The 17,940-nt window shown below is 35.1% G+C and overlaps 1 protein-coding gene across 4 annotated transcripts in view; it reads left to right on the top strand.

The window, feature by feature from the left end:
• Positions 1 to 17,940, top strand: part of LOC146529095 (protein Aster-B-like) — a 37,330-nt gene that overhangs the window by 3,893 nt on the left and 15,497 nt on the right. For 3 of the 4 annotated variants that reach the window (XM_085202270.1, XM_085202268.1, XM_085202267.1), the window contains 7 exons: positions 5,795 to 5,864; positions 6,316 to 6,411; positions 7,233 to 7,383; positions 7,838 to 7,995; positions 8,985 to 9,137; positions 10,740 to 10,850; positions 17,205 to 17,313. In XM_085202270.1, the coding sequence (XP_085058396.1) occupies positions 5,795 to 5,864; positions 6,316 to 6,411; positions 7,233 to 7,383; positions 7,838 to 7,995; positions 8,985 to 9,137; positions 10,740 to 10,850; positions 17,205 to 17,313 (848 nt within the window). Of the gene's footprint in view, positions 1 to 1,579; positions 1,732 to 5,794; positions 5,865 to 6,315; positions 6,412 to 7,232; positions 7,384 to 7,837; positions 7,996 to 8,984; positions 9,138 to 10,739; positions 10,851 to 17,204; positions 17,314 to 17,940 lie in introns of those variants that run through there. The other variant, XM_085202269.1, reaches the window with a different exon arrangement.

Below are 17,940 nucleotides of genomic sequence, written 5' to 3'. Positions count from 1 at the left end.
ATTTTGTTTTAACAGAACGGGGAAATAATTTTAAAAAAACCTTACTTCGAGAGGTAATCTAACCGATATCCGTCACATTTACAGTCAGACTCCTTTACACTACTTACTTACTTACGTAACTAACTAATTCTAATATGTAACATGTTGCGGGTGACGGAACCATTCTATTCGAGACATTGCGTGGTGAGTGGCTTGCTAACCCACAATACGCCACCTCTGGCCCTGTCTCTGAAAGGGCACCAGTTTCAAGTTAGTTAGTAGGCTTACTGTCTTAACTACATAATAGACTAATAGTCCACAAAATTTCAGCTTTGCTAAAATGACGTAGGTCTGGGGGCCCTGGGATCTTGTGCTAATATAACAATAAACTTTTAACACATATCTGAAACATTAATTAAAAGTAATATAACATTGTGCCATTGCACGTTTCTAAGTGAATCATCGACTACGGAATGGTATCACACATTTTATTTTAAGTTAATGCTGTTTTTTTTTCATTTACTTGATATTTAAATTGAAACTAGTTTTACTCGTTGGTGTGCAAAATGATACAAAAACTGAAAATTGCCAACTCACTCTAAAACTATAAATATGTATTGTCATTTATCTATTTATATAAACATCTACATTTAAAAATTACTCGTTACTGAGTGACTGGAAGGCAATTCCGATAGTCGAAACTACAGAGAGAAATAAGAAGAAATTTAAAATTGTTCTTGGGTTAGCACTGAGGGAAGATTTCCCTATAAGACTATGAAAACGAACTGAAATTAGATAGGTACTGTAGTGTCACACACGATGGTTGTCAGTTCGATATATTAAATAAATGTTTCTTTAAAACTTATTAAGTAAACGGAGATATTTATACCTAGCCAGTACTAACTAAACACAAGTAAAGCCCAGGTTAAAAGCTAGTCTCGTACCTACATTTTATCAATAATGAGTAATTTAAAAGTGTTTTCTGCGGAGTTCAGGATGTCGTTTTTTCTATCACGCTCGCATAATTTAATTTTAAAGTGTATAATTACATTGCCATTGTAGAATTGTAGAGATGTGCGTAAGCGCATTGTGATAGTATGCGATTTTTGTTTAATAGTGTTTCTCTTTTTTAAATGAATTTTGTAAGGAATATATGTAGCGGGATATGAACCTGTGCCCTTTGAATATCGTAAAACTAAAACTAAAACTGGAGACTATAATGATATTGTCCGTAAACTTTTACAAATACTACTGTATAAATTTAAACATTTTTTTAAAGGCAACACTCTTCATTTTGATTTGTTTAGGTAGAGAGCGTAACTCGGAGAAAGGGGCCCTTTAAAACTACACTTGGATCGCAAATCCCAAGTACTGCTCCGATCTCACCTTGCAACTCGATGGCCACAGTGTATCCGTGGAATGTATTTCTGATTCCTTTAAGTGGGCATATAACCTACAAATCCTAAAATTACAAAAAAATCAAACGTAGGCAAAATGTTTCGCTCACTCGATCTTTATAATAGGTTATTACACGAACGATTAATTGTTCTACTCGCTATAAATGTTATCGTGATAGTAAATAATCTCTTATCGGTAAATGGCAGTGTTAAATGAGTTCGTACAGTGTTGTGACACTGACAGGTGGATCGGTAAGTGCTTTGTACTGAAAATGACTAAAGTTGAGGAGAATGGTGAAAAATCCGACTTCAGTATACCTATTTTTGGATCTGTGCTGAAAGACCTTATATCAAAGTGCGTATTTGTTACTTTAAGTTTCCTTATTTCGTATACTTGTAAAATTAGATTATAAAGCTGAGGTTATTTGGTTGAACTCGCTAACATCGTATGAGTTGAAAAGTTTATGTGAATCCATTTATAGGATACTAGTGGACCCGGACGCGGCTACGCCTGCTTGAACTATAAAAATATTTATTAAATATTATATAATATATTTATTTTTATAAGGATAAATAGCAAAATATAAGTTCATTTTGGGTGACGTTTTCTTAAAACAACAAAGAAACTTTGCAAACCGGTGCTTAGCAACGACGGTTGTTATTAACATGGCAGAATAAATTGCATGTCAAATTAGAAATTATTTTAATTTATTAGTATATATGCGTAATGTAATATTATATAGCCTATAGCACTTCTGAAGAATGCAGCTTTCATACAAAACAAAAACATAGTAAATCGGACCAGTAGATCCAGAGATCTTAGCGTTCAAACAAACAAACAAACAAACAAACTCTTCCGCTTTATTATATTAGTATAGATATCTACTTTCTATTTGACCACGGACGAAACCAAAGTAAAAACTAGTTATAATTAAAATGAACGTTTCAAACATCTATTATAAATAATTATCTTTTGTTTACGTCGTTTTGAATATGGTTTCTCTTATCGTAAAATCGAGTATTTGTTTTAAAATTAAATATTTGTGAATGATGCTTGTTTTAATTTCGGTCTGTGACATAGATCCAAATATACTATTATTAAAATAATTACTAAATTTACATTTATAATATTTTGTTGTGCTTCGCACTGTATTAAGTGCATAACAGGGTAGGCAGAGGGAACCTGGGACCAAATGTTAAGACATTCGGTTCTTATTAAAACACTTCCATATCCCATTTGCCGATTCTGGATTGCGCTTTATGTGTTGAGTGGAGGAATTGCAGTTCCCCGAGAGGGAATGGAACCCTCAATCGTGTTTTACATTCGCACGCTTGAGCTCCTGCGCCACGACGGCCACCAAATACCTACTAACTACCTACTTTATTCGAATATCTAACTTTATATCCTAAGTTCTGTTTCTATTCAAACTATTATTAATATTTGAGTCATATAAAAGCAAAAGCAGCAACATCCATTTTTTTTTAATGTAACTATAAGTTAGTGTATGTAGTGTAGCGGCTACACTAACGGAATACATTTATAGTTCATTCTAAAAAAAAAATGGATGTTGCTGCTTTTGCTTTTATATGACTCATTTATTTTAGTCAAATTTTAAAGCAAAAATAAATTTGCTATTTACTTAAGGTTTTTTTCTACGACCATGAAAATAATAATGAATAAGCCTATACAATGATGTGTTGATTACGACATCGGTGTTATAATGTGATTGACTAATAAAACCTAATCTACAATAACTATGGCTTCCAATCCTACTTGGGAAATCAGACCCGCCCAGCTTCACGTGTCATCTCGGAAATAGCAAGGTAGGAGAAAAAACTTAACTTCAATATACTATCAATCAATGAAAACAATATATTTTTATGTGTAAATCCTGGACTGAATGGGACAGAACCCGAAAACATTGTATGTATCTACATTTAAAATAATTCGTTTAACATAACAAATAAAAGAAGAGATAGTAAAATCATTTTTTACAGTCTTTTCTAAAAGATGGCACTGATTCAAACAACGATGGTGCCGTTACGTAATATATATTTATACTAAAAATATATATCCTATATCAAAGATATTTTGCTATAGCAATGTGTATAATAAAGAACGTTAACAAAAAATTGCGTGCAAGGCCAAAGTAGTCCAGTTAAAACAGCCGAGCTCGCGCTGAACGAAGGTTAATGTATCTAGAAATTGCGAGAAGCACCTCGCATAGTATTATAAAGATTTGTATGTTTATAGCCAATTAAAAGCTACAAATATACCAAAAGCAACTTCACACTATCCCGCAAAGAGGCAGTTGTGGCCTAGCGGCACAGCGGTGGTTGTGCGGTCACGCAGCACATCCTCTAGCCCACCTCTTCCTACCCTGCTGCATGTGGGATTAGACGCAAGAGAAGTTACTTTAGATTAGAGAACCTATTAAGTAATACATAATACGTTACGTTGTCTTGAGTGCCAATATACGAGGACAATCCAATGTACTGACATTATAGAGCTGAAAAGTTTGTGTGAACTACTGTACTGGTTCGAATTGAAAAAATATTTTTGTGTTAAATAGTCCATTTATTGACGAAGGCTTTTCCTGCTGTATATTATTAGTATTCATATAAATTAAGATATCTAACCTGTGGAACAACGGTATATATTTTTACATTAAGTAAATATATAAAAACCTTACGGATTTTTTTCTTTTTTCAACATCCTTTTTTTACGAGATGCGGAGAGTGAAAACAATCAATTTTTGGCTTACATAACTTGTCGCGTGCTAAGCGAACCGGGCGAATTATGCTCGTATATAGATATCTATAAATAAATTACAATTAGTTTATCTGTCTGTTTTAATATTATTAATAAGGAAACGTAAATAAATTTTATGATGCTTTTATTATAACTGATCGTCGTTTTATGTTTATTTATTTATAAATTTGGATGATTATTTAAACATTAAATCGAATTCAAGAACCTGGCAGTTATTGGCAGTGCTTTAATTTTTTTAATTACTTCTTATTTTTTTTACCTACATTATTATAACATATCCTTTCCAGAAATGCGTGGATACATCTTAAAAACTACAGAACAGATTGTAATGGAATTTAGTGTAATGGAACTCTAAGTTGGAATATATTTAGCTTAAATAAAAAAGGATCATCTTGATACGAATTTTTGTATTCGAGATATTTGTAGACAAATATACGGAAAATATAACTTATGTACACCTCACGAATATAAATAACGTAAATTTACATCGTGCTTGAAATCCTAGCTATAGATCCTATACATATTAAAACCCTAACCTCCGTTTTTTTGGAGTCGGTTACAAATAGGAAAGTTAATTTAGAAATCTTAAGACTGAAATTTTCTATTTTCCAAGAAATCTTAACGCTTTTGTAAGAGCTAGCGCCGTTCACGAGATTCACTCATTCGAGACGAGATTTGTCCTTGACACAGTTTCCCTCACACTTTTGTTTTTGTTGGCAAATAAACTGACACACAACTTGAATCGAGTGGATCTTAAGGGTAAGGGAGGGCTGTAACACCCAGAAGGTTGCAAAAGTAAAAGTGTGTCACGTTGTATGGAGTAACTGCCTACACGCCAAGGATCGATAGGATACGCTACGGATTTTAATACGGTTTTCACTGATAGGCAGTTATTTATGGCTCAACGGCTTCTGTACGTGCAATATTAGTGTAGTCCAAGTGGGTCAGACCAAAATTATAATAATAATATTCTATGCTAATATTTCAAAATTTCGTCGTATCTATGACAAATTTTAATCTTTTTACATAAATAAAACTTAACACATAAAACATGATTATTTTTTGTGATTATGTTTGCCATGTATAGAAAAAAAGAGTATGAAACAGAAATACATTCATACATAATTAAAGGAACTGCTGAAAATTTAATTAATTTACTTATTGTTTTGTATGTATTTAGTAATACAGGAAATGTTTTTTTGCAATATTTATTACTTTTTTGTATTGAGTGTACTTTTTTGTACTATGCTTTAACGAAAATAAATAAAACTCAATAAATCTTATTAGTTTTAAGTTGGGCAATGCACAAGAAAATGCAACAAGGATGTAACGGTGAATGTTGCAATTGAGTGTGACTCATAGAAGAAATATTGTAATTTAGGCGTTAGATACAGTTTATTTAAAAAAAATCAGCTTTATACTGTACCTACCTATCCCGCACACCCCAGGGTAGGCAACTCTACACCGCGCTTTGCCTCGACACCAGAGCGACACCAGAGTACACGTATGGAAATCTATTGTCTAGATATGTTATCTCCGTTTATCACTTTTCTCAAGTTAAACAATTTCAATATTAAAGTTCAGCTTAGGTTTAAGTTTGAGTCGTACAATGAATATGAATATTTACAGTTTGTTTGTCTTTCAGAAACGTGTCTCGGTCTCCGTCACCGTCGCTGCGGCGCACAGACAGCACAGTGGATGTAATAGATGATAAAGTAGGTACGCGTAGGGTACGCGCCTTCCGTGCCTCCTTTTCGCCCGCCTTTTCGTGTTGAGTGGCGAGCCCGAAGCTGCGTTTTATCTTATTAACAGAGTGAGAATATGGAAATAAACAACGCGGGTCATAGCAGCCGCTGAGCCAAGGAGCCATAAAACTTTTCTTTTGTAAAGCCGTTTGGGCGCAGCGGCACAGCGAGCGTTTGATTAAGTGCGACGATTGTGGTTGTAGGTTCGATTCCCAGTCGAAGAAATTTATTATTTCGCGACGTTGAGTTCCGCTACTCAACAAGCGATGTCTCGAAAATTTTCCGGTCCCTGAGAAACGAAGTGAAACAAGTGTAAACCAGGTTCCCTCTGTCTACCGTGCTATATACCTGACATAGCGTGATCCTAAAAAAAATTAACCTATGACCGTTTCATACTAATTTTTAATTTCTATTATTCCAGAGGAGCGAGAAAAGCGATTCATCGTTGCACGTACCGGCGCTTGGAAATGATATACCAATAGGCCTAGATGTCGCTAACCTGGTACAAAAAGATAAGGTATTTGTTTAAAACAATAAATTTTTATTTTTTTATATAGTAACAAGCGGCCCCCGCGCCCCCGCGCGGCTTCGCCCATTTGAATTATACTAATATGTGTTGATATTATTTAAGTGTATTTAGGGAAAATTGGTTGATTATTTTAATAAAATTTGCTTGGAATAATTGTCGTATTTAATAAAATATGTTTAGTTATTTCACATCTATCTAGGTAGGTCGAAGACTTCGTGGTGCAGGGGCAGAAATGCGACAATTGTGGGGTCGATTCCCATTCGGAAGAATAAAATATTTGATGTTTTCATTTCTTTGTTGATAACGAAGCATAGCGCGGCGATGAGTTTCGCCGCTCAACACGAAACACCTCAAGAATTAGGCGAAAAATGTGGAACGGCACGTCCGTCTTAATGGGAACGGAACAATACAACACCAGGTTCCCTGTTTCTGTCTGTATATCCTGCTTTGTGTGGGATACAGTATGAAGCCAAAAAATGTATATGTTTATGGTATACATAATGTTATATAGCAATTTTACAAATGCTGCTTCCAAGTTTATTTTCGGCAACCTAACACGCAATGTCAAAATGTTAAAATTGAAAACCTTTTTATGACTATTAATTTCTTGTTACTTTGCCGAATTGTATCCGTTAGTCTTATCTTTATTGTAATTACTAATTACTAAAGATTCACGCGCCTAAATTGTATTAATAAAGTAATAAACACTAAAAGTACTAAGATAAGACAAGACAAAACAAAACAAGACAAGACAAGAAGAGATGTTTCCCTATATGAATAAACAATTAAGATAAATCCCTTCCTCTCAGATAACAACGAATGCACGCATAGACGGCGCAGGCACTGTCCGTGTTAAGAAGAAAAGCTGGTACAACGCCCTGTATCCCACGTACAAGAGTAAATGCGAGGATTTCAAACGACTGTTCAAAGACCTGCCCGATGAAGAACGCCTCATTGTCGGTAGGTGCGAGAATTAATTACTCTTGTAACTTAACCGAGTGATACATATAGAAAATAAACAACAATACTATATTTGATAATTTATAAGAATAAGTTTGAAATGACCATACAAGATTGGAATAAGTTTTGCACAGTTTTTAGCGATATTACAAGTTAAAGAATTTATTTTCCCTATAAATTATCTCTGCCTATTCTGTTTTATGATGGCTTATGCGAGTAGTTAGAAGCCACTGTTTCCGTTTCACTGATCCTGATATGAGTCCTCCTCATGGTGGATACGAGACCTTCTTCCAGTAGCTATCATCAATACTGTATTCTCGTAGATCAACTAAGGTCTCCCTGTCTCTCTTACCACTCACTCTTCCTACATAATCTCTACTTTTATTAAAAAAAAGATTGTGTATGTAATACTTAAAAAATATAATAAGCTTTTTCGAAAATATTAAAAACACAGATTACTCCTGCGCCCTGCAACGTGATATCCTAGCTCATGGCAGGCTCTACGCCTCCCAGAGCTACCTCTGCTTCTACGCAAGTATATTTGGATGGGAGACGAACCTGATGCTGCGGTGGAAAGATGTCACTGCCATTACTAAAGAGAAGACCGCTTTGGTGAGTTTTCTAAAAAAAAAAAAAACATTTTTAGAGTGCTATGTCACAATTATCTAAGAAATATACTCTCTTGTCACATGATAATTTTGAGTAATTATATTTCGATAGTAGAAATTTGTAAAAATCACAACAACGTTGTAAGTTCGCCTATAAAAATGTTGATGCGAGATGAGAACGTATGGCTGTCAAGAGGCTCCCACTAGGTACATAAAAAAAGTTTTCTAAAAAAATATAGAAAAGTATATAAAATAATAACTCTCAAGGGACATGAGTGAAAATATTACAGTACAGACAATTTTTTATTTGGAAAAATTGTTACATTAAAATATAGACCTTTGAGTAATATGATTAAGTATTGTCGCTCCTCTCCTTCTTCCTGGCATTAATCCCGGCTGTTGCCAGGGTCCTTTTTTTCCATATGGTAGTATTATATGCATATGGTACATTTTATGCCTATTACATGTGGGTTCAAATCCCCTCCAAGAGATATTTTTTATAGAAAGACCACTATAACTAGGTTTCTGCGAAATAGAACGCGAGGAATGCCACTAAATTCTATTACATAAGGTGGTAAAATTAACAGTAAAATTGTCATTTTATATACATTTCGCCAAAGGCCGTCGTTTTGTAGAGGCACAAACGCGACAGGTTGTGGGTTCGATTCCCATTCGAAGAAATCAACATGCAATATCACCAGAATGCGGCGGAAAAGGGGGGCGGAGTGTCTTTTCACTAGGCTCCCGGATTCGTGCGAGATACAGCGTGAAGAAAAAATATTTTAAAAATATTTATAATAATAATGTAATGTTAAAAATAAGATTTACCTATGATAGATATTAATTATGTGTATAAAGAATAATATAGGTAATTATTATATAAATGATAGGAAAATTCTAATAAGATAACAAACAGTACGTACCAAGTGTCTGTAGTGATACAGTATTAATAAAAAACAATTTCTTTAGTCAAATTTTTCATTTCTATCGAAGGTCATCCCAAACGCGATCCTCGTGTGCACGGACACTGATAAGAACTTCTTCACGTCGTTCTCCGGCCGTGATAAAGCCTACCTCATGCTGTTCAGGGTATGGCAGAACGCTCTCATGGACCAGCCGATGTCGAGCCAAGAGATATGGCAATGGGTAAGGATTCGATTCCTGTGATTTAATTGTTTTCTTTTAATAAATGTTAACATAAAAGCGTGGTTCGTTTCACACTCGCGGGAACGAATTATTTCCATTTCCTCATTCTGGTAGACGAAGATTGTGGCGTGGCGTTGAGATCCGCAACTTAACTCGCACTGTCTCGACAATTCGGCGGTGCTTTATGTTTCTTCTAAATACAAAACTAAATTGTTACTAAAATTATTCAATTCAATTGGCTAGGCGGCATGTCTACGGATTAAGTTATACTGCCGAAACATACTATGTATGTTACGTAATTTTGAATTTTAAGTAAAACAACAAGTATACGTTCTAGAACAATTTCTAAGAGTGACAAGAAATTTTAAATTCTAATATAAATTTCGAGCTCACTTATGCGCATTTAAAGTAACTTTGTATTGCAATTCCTCCTACCATACTGTGTTCATACATTAAACATACAAAATTAACTTAAAACGTAGTATTTGTATAGTTTACTAAAAAGTTATATGTAATATTATACAAGTAATAGAAGTATAAATATGTGTTAATAAACTGAAATTGATAATAAGGAGATGGTACATTAATTGTAATAATTGACTCCCTAAGGTGGTAATCGAACCCACAACCGTCGCATTAAAGTGACTGTCAGTGCCCCTGCGACGTCCCCGTGCCCCGAGCGCGAGTCAAGTATTCGTAACTGTTCAGATAACCTAACTTACTTCGGGGAGGCCACGCTAGATGGGATCAAGGCCGGCACATTGGATAGTGCGAATTGTGACACGAGTTGATACACTTGTTGTTTTACGCGTGTTTGTATGTGTGTATAGTGTTTTTTAAGAGAAAATACGCAGTTTGGTTAACCAGTAAGCTTTTTTAACATTTTTTAAATTGATATTCATACATTTAGTAAAGAAAATAAGTAAAAACTTATAAAAAAATTAACATAGAGGAACTCGAACCCGAGCTTAACATTCACTGTTGAAGCGCTCGTCGCCATTTAGGCCAACCGTTCCTATCGAACCTAGACGATATTTTTATACCCGGGATTACAACCCACTACTTGTATTTAGCATATAAAAATAATTCTAAAGAACGACAATTTGGCAGAAAAGAATGCTATTTATTATTAAATATATTTATATAAATAATTATTGAAGTGTTCTTCACGCTAAGGGAAGGAAAATATTTAAAAACATAAAAAAATAACCACGTCCAGGATTCGAAATTGCACCTTTTGAAGACAGTCCGAGCGCACCAATTATTATTTAATACAGTACATTTTAACACTAAGGATAGAAATTTATTCTAGTAAAATTAAAAAAGGGCCGTCGTAACGCAGTGGTACAGCGTGTGGACTGTGGATTCGATTCCCACTCGAGGAAGTAAATAATTTAATATTTTTATTTCCTTACTCTTTTCACTCTAAACAGGTATTTTTTTTAAATTGAGCGTAAAATCGGAAAGGGTTGTCTTAACAGGTTCCTTTTATCTACCATGCTATTTGTGGGATACAGCGTGAAGCTAATAATGATCCTATAACACTTTTTCACATAAGAAATTCTAAAAATGTTAAAACTAATAGGTACTCTTTAATTTTAGGTGCACACGTGCTACGGCGAGGAGTTGGGGTTCGATTCCGACGAGAGCGGCGCGCCCGACGCCTGTGACGTCACGGCGGCCGACGCGCCCGGCGCCGCCGACGTGTCTGAGGTGACTCAATTATATACATACTAGCGGACGCGCGCAGCTTCGCATGCTTATTTGCACCTTTAGGAGTGAATTCTAATAAACCATGAAACATGTGATCAATGAAATAGTCTTAAGAGCCTAAATTTCAAATTTAATAAAAATCGGTGGAGATTTAAAGATTTTTCCATACAAACTTTCAACCCCTTATTGGCACCCTTAGGGGGTAAATTCTAGAAAACCGTGAAACACGTGTTCAATTAAATATTTTTAAAAGTCTGAATTTACAATTTTATAAAAATCGGTGGCGATTTAAATTTTTTTCCATACAAACTTACAACCCCTATTTCACTCCTTTAGGGTTAAAAACTTTCAAAATACCTTCTTAATGGATGTCCAGATTACGAAAGTAAACATCTGTCCAAATTTCACGTTTCTACTCACAGCGGTTACGGCTGTGCGTGCGTCTTACCTCAGTCAGTGAGGACAAATCCTTTTATATATATATAGATTATTGATTATTATGGTTATTTGTGTGTGTTATTTTTTCTTTCTTTGGGTAAACTTTTTTGCAAAAAAATGCAGGTATATGAGTGTAACAGGCCTCTATTTAATCGCCTTGATCATAATTGTGTTATTTTTTACCTGAAACTCGAAAAACACGAAACTCCATTTTTTTGTCTCTATCGCTTACAATAAGGGAGTTATGGGGGTATAATAATGTAGATCATAATGTAGATCATTTGTTAATATTTAATTGTAATTAAAATTTGCCCAACTCTGCTGACTTGCCGACCTCGTATCCTATCGAACCCAGATATCATGACGCAGTTTGTACACGACTAAGACGCAGGTGTTTATCAAAAAATAACTTATCTTGATTACTTCCCCTTATTGTCAAATAACAAAGGCAACACAACAGTCGCGTACGAGATAAAGTAATATCGTGATATGTGATAACCGGTGATAACACTCGCTTTGCGATGGTCATCCTGAAAAAAAAGAAAAAAGTGAGTTTTATATCTATTTTTTAGTAAATAATGAATTTTGATTTTTAATAATGTTTAGTCTCATTTTAGTTACAAAATTACGTTTAGAAAACTACGCATGTTCATATTGAAGTGGTCGCGAGTATTAGAGTAGGTATGTTGGGTGTGTTAATAAACGAATCAACGACGAATCTTTTTTATTTTTTTAATAATGGGGAAAAAATATTTTTTTCATTATTGTAAGCTAACGGTATATTTTATGTTTACATTCATTCTTAACCTTAGTATATATAAGCAAAACACAAAAAAGTTAAAATTAACGATCAATATTAAAAACAAGGTGTTGTTATCTATTAGTGTTTTGAAATACTGGTATAATATATATGTAGGAGATTGCTCGCAAATGACTCTTATTGGACCTGTGGGCTCCACTGTGGGTTAATGCAAGCAGGAATAACGCAGCAGATTCGTGACACTCGTCACTAGTCCGTCCTTTCTCCAATACATCAGAAGACTGAATCATTCTACGATCGTCAAAACATAAGAAGACTACACCATTCCATGATCGTCAACTTCCTCCTTATTTTAAAATCGAACTTCACCCTCACACGTCACGACTCTACTCAAGGCATAAGCCTCCGCGTTATTGGTCAAATTACCTCACTGGTCTAATAAAAGTCATACGAGACTCTTTAACATAAGTCAGCCAATCGTAATTCTACAATAATCAATAATTAGTGTCTTTTCGATCACTTCCTCTGAAGCTATACAAATGTGTTGACACGTTGTCATTTTTTACATGAACACAGCCAGTAATATTATAAACAGTTGCTACAGATGATATTAAAGCTAATCATTAAACATCTAAGATAATATAATATCTGTTCTAATCTCTTCCTTCTACACGGCCCTCCTGACGCTTCACGCGCCCTCGCGTGATATTGTAAGCTCGTCATTGTTCTCTGTAAAAAAAAGATAGTGTATGTAAAATGTTCCGCCAATCCTGACATTTCGTTTGTAATTCCAGCTTTCAACAAATTCTTTAACCTCGCATAATATTCTTTGATTAATGCTACCATATACTACTTTAATATCTTAAACATTTTTTTTTTTTTTTAAGCATTAAGGGCTTAAATCAAATCCGAAATCAAACCAAAAATAAAGCTCTACACGCGCATGCACAAAAATGCTCATACTCTCTCGAGCTCTCTTTATTCTAATCCCTCTATTATTGTAATTACATAAAGGCCACCTCGCCATAGAGAATTCTGCAGGCCTCCCCACCATCACTCAATTATCATCGGGCCACCTCGCCACTAGATAATTCTGCAGGCCACCAGGCCATACCCTACGCAACTCAATTATCCAAACGGCCAACTCGCCACTTTACACAACTATCCAGGCCAACTCGCCTCATATTACAACTCTCCAGGCCAACTCGCCTCATATTACAATTCTCTAGGCCAACTCGCCTCTATCTCAATTCTCCAGGCCAACTCGCCTCTTTTCTCAATTCTCTAAGCCAACTTGCCTCACAAATAAATTTTGGATCTATCTGGTTTGATTTGATTTCGTTATGATCTACTAAAACATAGTCACTAACGGAAAACGATGTCACTTTTGCCTTATTTTTTTTTTTATAAAAGAAAAGTCAACGTGTGTCATTTTGGTGTCTATATTGAAAATAATCTCTAATCCCAAGAACATCCCCAACCAAACAACTATCTGAGAGGACACAGAACCATCCAGCGCGATCCCTCAAGGACATTACATCCTCTAATACCTCATATCATAAATATTGTAGTTCACTTTTAAGAAAACGGTTCCCCTTTTTAAATTAAGAACATCTAAAAGAAATAATCTTTAATACTCCCACAGTCTCTTCATATCCTATTCTATATTAGCTTCTAGGATAATTCGAATTCAAAATATTCTTTACTCAAACAGAAATTCTAAATTATATAAGCACTTTTAAATCGTCGAATGAACAAAAGCAAACAGCTACCACCAGTTCAGAAAGCAGTTCTGCTGAGAAGAGCCAGCAAGAAACTCAACAGTTGCTCTTTGCGAAATCAATGGTATAATTTAATTATTATATCAGCTGGCTGCCAGCTGATCGTGCATGACATCCATGCATAGTTAAAGGTTGCCTGGTAGAGATCACGTGTGGGTGATAAGGCCGCCTTTACACCATTTTTCATTTATTTCTTTTTTTTTTTTGCTTAAGTTAATTTATGTTTGATTTTCGTGTTGTGTTTTGTGTTTGTGTTTTAGTTAATTAATTTTAATTATGGTGTAATAAAGTATTAAAATAAATACTTCCAATACACATCAATTCCATACATGTTTATCCTCCAATATTCCTTAACAGTGTAATAAGCTCTGTTAGAATTTTTTACAGATACTTTAAATAAGTTAATTAAGTCATCCATATACACAATAAATTCAAATTCAAATCATTTTATTCAAAGCGACCCAATCGCGGCTTCGTCCGCATACCACCTATTATTTTTATAACGTTGCCTTTACCAACAGACTAATACATTCAATCATGAACACTATGTAACTGTATGATACGACGTCATCGACGGCAAAAGCATTACGTAAACCGAAAGGTATAGCCCTAAATTCATAAGGAGCTTCTAGCTTTAAGAACCCGATCTTTTCTATCGAATTCTAATTTTATCACAAATAAGTGTTACGGATAACGGCCAGGAACTGCATTTGAGTTTAACTCTCGATAGTCGTCTATACACATTCTATCTGATCCATCGTGTTTTTTTTTTTTTTTTTAACTAACAATGTTAACGTAAGAAGAGGGCTTTACTCAGTCTTATTATTCCCGCTGATAATAACTACATTTGTTACTTATTTATGCACGGTATATCTTTCGTCAGAACTAAGATGATAAGGCCGACGCTGTACAGATTTATATTTTAGGGGCTACTTACTAATCTTATTTCTAACTCATCTGTCATTCTTCTGTTAATAAGAATATCTATCTACCACGAACGATACGTCAAAATAATGTACAACATTTAATAAGTTAAAATCGTCTTGAACTTCCGTATCTAAATTATCACAATTTGTAACAATCTCACAAATATTTAATAATCGATTTATTATACAACTTTACACTGTATCCCGCACACAGCAGGGTAGGCAGAGGGAACCATTGTGTTAAGACACTCCGTTCCCCACCCTCTGTCGTATTCCGGAGGCATTGGGTGATGAGTGGCAGAACTCAACGCCGCACTTCGCTTCGACACCACAGCGAAGAAAATGGAAACAAACGTAAATAAATAAATATTTCACTACCTCGAGTGGGAATCGAACCCACAACCGTCTTATTAGAGTCACACCCTTGTGCCACTGCGCCACTACGCCCTCAATTACGTCAGACCCGTTATAATGACATTAAGTGAAATTTGTAACTAGCACAAATACTAGGTTAACCAATACCCATTAAAGTGACAGGGGTATGTTGCAAACTACCAGAAATTTTGCAGAGCAATACCTTCTTTAATAAGAAACAGCATCGGAATCACAACAAAATGAAAACTGCTCACCAAATTGTACAAAGTGACAGATGTAATATCGCATACGTCCACTCTCTCTACTATAGCGGTAGGTGTCGAATTATTTCCGGCAGCTCGTTGAGTGTTAGAGCATCACGACACCACGTAGCCTTCAACACCACACTTAAAGCACGTGTTAGGAGGTCTTGCCGTGAAGTCGGAGCGATTGGAAGTAGAAATTATCTTACTTCGGCTTTTTGGCTGAAACATTCAAATGATTTGTCACTAGAACACTTCTTAAGATTATTATTATTAGTTTTCTTGAAAACTACGCTTATTGTAAGAAAAATGTCATTAGCTTTTGTCATGTTTGTAATGTCATCATTTTGCAACGAGTATTTATTTCTTCTGAAAATATTACATTGAAATCGTAATTTAATTTGTTAAATATGTGCGACGATCATTGCCACTGCTATGTCCTCTTTATCTAAATCATTACAACGTAACATAAGAGAAGTAAATATTCTATTTGATTATGCGGCCAGATAGTCTCCTTCTCGGGGTTTACTGATAAATATTTTATTTTAAAATAGTCGCTGCGTTTGTATTTGCAGCGTCGCGGTGCGACAGAAAACAAAATCTTTAAATTGCACCTACTTTATATTAAGAAAAGCAATATGAAAAAGCCAAATAGCAGCAAAACCCTTCAAAGCTTTACTAAGTATAAGGATAAGATTACTCCCCTGACATTTTCGATCCACCAAATACATGGTCACATTTGTTCGCATCCACGCTCGCGCCACGCTCGCATCTGTTTTTGCATCTTCTGGGTAGAATTCAAACACCACGATCACGATCTGCTTGGCAGCGTTCTGGGGAGGCGGACGGCGTAATGTTTCCACGAGGAGGCACATGTAGTTTTGTTGAGCTACCAATAAGGCACGCCATCCGTCGATTTTATCTCTCTGTACTTTAATGTTATTCTTCGCCTGCATTGATCCCACTTCTGATGTAGGAGATTGCTCGCAAATGACTCTTATTGGACCTGTGGGCTCCACTGTGGGTTAATGCAAGCAGGAATAACGCAGCAGATTCGTGACACTCGTCACTAGTCCGTCCTTTCTCCAATACATCAGAAGACTGAATCATTCTACGATCGTCACAACATAAGAAGACTACACCATTCCATGATCGTCAACTTCCTCTTTATTTTAAAATCGAACTTCACCCTCACACGTCACGACTCTACTCAAGGCATAAGCCTCCGCGTTATTGGTCAAATTACCTCACTGGTCTAATAAAAGTCATACGAGACTCTTTAACATAAGTCAGCCAATCGTAATTCTACAATAATCAATAATTAGTGTCTTTTCGATCACTTCCTCTGAAGCTATACAAATGTGTTGACACGTTGTCATTTTTTACATGAACACAGCCAGTAATATTATAAACAGTTGCTACAGATGATATTAAAGCTAATCATTAAACATCTAAGATAATATAATATCTGTTCTAATCTCTTCCTTCTACATATATATTTCATTTATCAGGTGGTTTTTGATATCAATGTTCTATTCCCACTCAAGGATATGAAATATTTCATATTTTCATTTTCTCGTTCTGGTAAGGAGGCAAAGTGCGACGTTAAGTTTCGTCAACACGCAGTGCCTCAAGTTGGTATGTATAAAAAGAACATGCTAATGTTTCGAATTCAGACAGTAAAAAACGATATATCTTAACTAAGTTCTCTTTGACAATCCTGTTATAAGCGGGATAGAGCGTGAAAGTGGAAAACTCTTATTTACTTTCTAGTTTCTACAATTATTCCACATATTACTATTTATTATTATTAATTAATAATATATAAACAGGAAGCTGTGGACTCATCCTCAATGGAGGCAGGAGGGGGTGGAGGGGGTTCAGGAACAGGGGGAGGTGAGACCAGGTCCGTCTCGAGGAGTAACTCCACACCACCGCTGTGTAAGTAGAGATTAATGTATTTTATTTATTTTATTTCCTATGTATTGTATTGTCTCTCTTTGTTTAAACAATGTGTAGGACTTTTAAACCGACTTTTGTAAGAGAGGGAGGTTATCAATTCAACTGTTTTTTTTTTAAAGAATTTGTTAGGGATTTCGATGTATTTTAAGAAAGTATAAATCATTTGAGGCGTTTATTTTTTCCGAACCAACTAACCACCCAACTTAAAAAAATGGTGCAAAATTTATTTTTTATATCGTCGGCGTAGAGTGTCAATAAACTGCTAACATTGACCATAATAGTATAAAATACAAATCTATTTTCGTGTGTTTTGTTTGTATGTATAGTTTTTTGAAGACGTTATTGAATGATAATTTGTTTAATAAGATGTCAGTAGGTGTTCAGTCTAAGCCAACGATGGTACCCCCGATGAAGCTTCTTTCATTTTTTTAATTATATTTTTTATTCTTGTATTTTGTATTTAAAGCATCTTTTACCCACATATACCAGTCCACTCCACTGCACTTAGGCGGGTATTAGTACTAGGTTCCTTTAGTTCCGTGTATTACCACTAGGTTCCTTCTGCCTACTCTGCTATACAACGGGTACTGTGTGAACCGTAAATGA

This window comes from Heliconius melpomene, chromosome 18 (genome assembly GCF_056956725.1).
Source record: "Heliconius melpomene rosina isolate 202511_hmr_F chromosome 18, ASM5695672v1, whole genome shotgun sequence".
NCBI classification, from domain to species: domain Eukaryota; kingdom Metazoa; phylum Arthropoda; class Insecta; order Lepidoptera; family Nymphalidae; genus Heliconius; species Heliconius melpomene.
The sequence above is the reverse complement of the archived record's forward strand: the minus strand, read 5'-3'. Positions and strand labels throughout refer to the sequence as shown.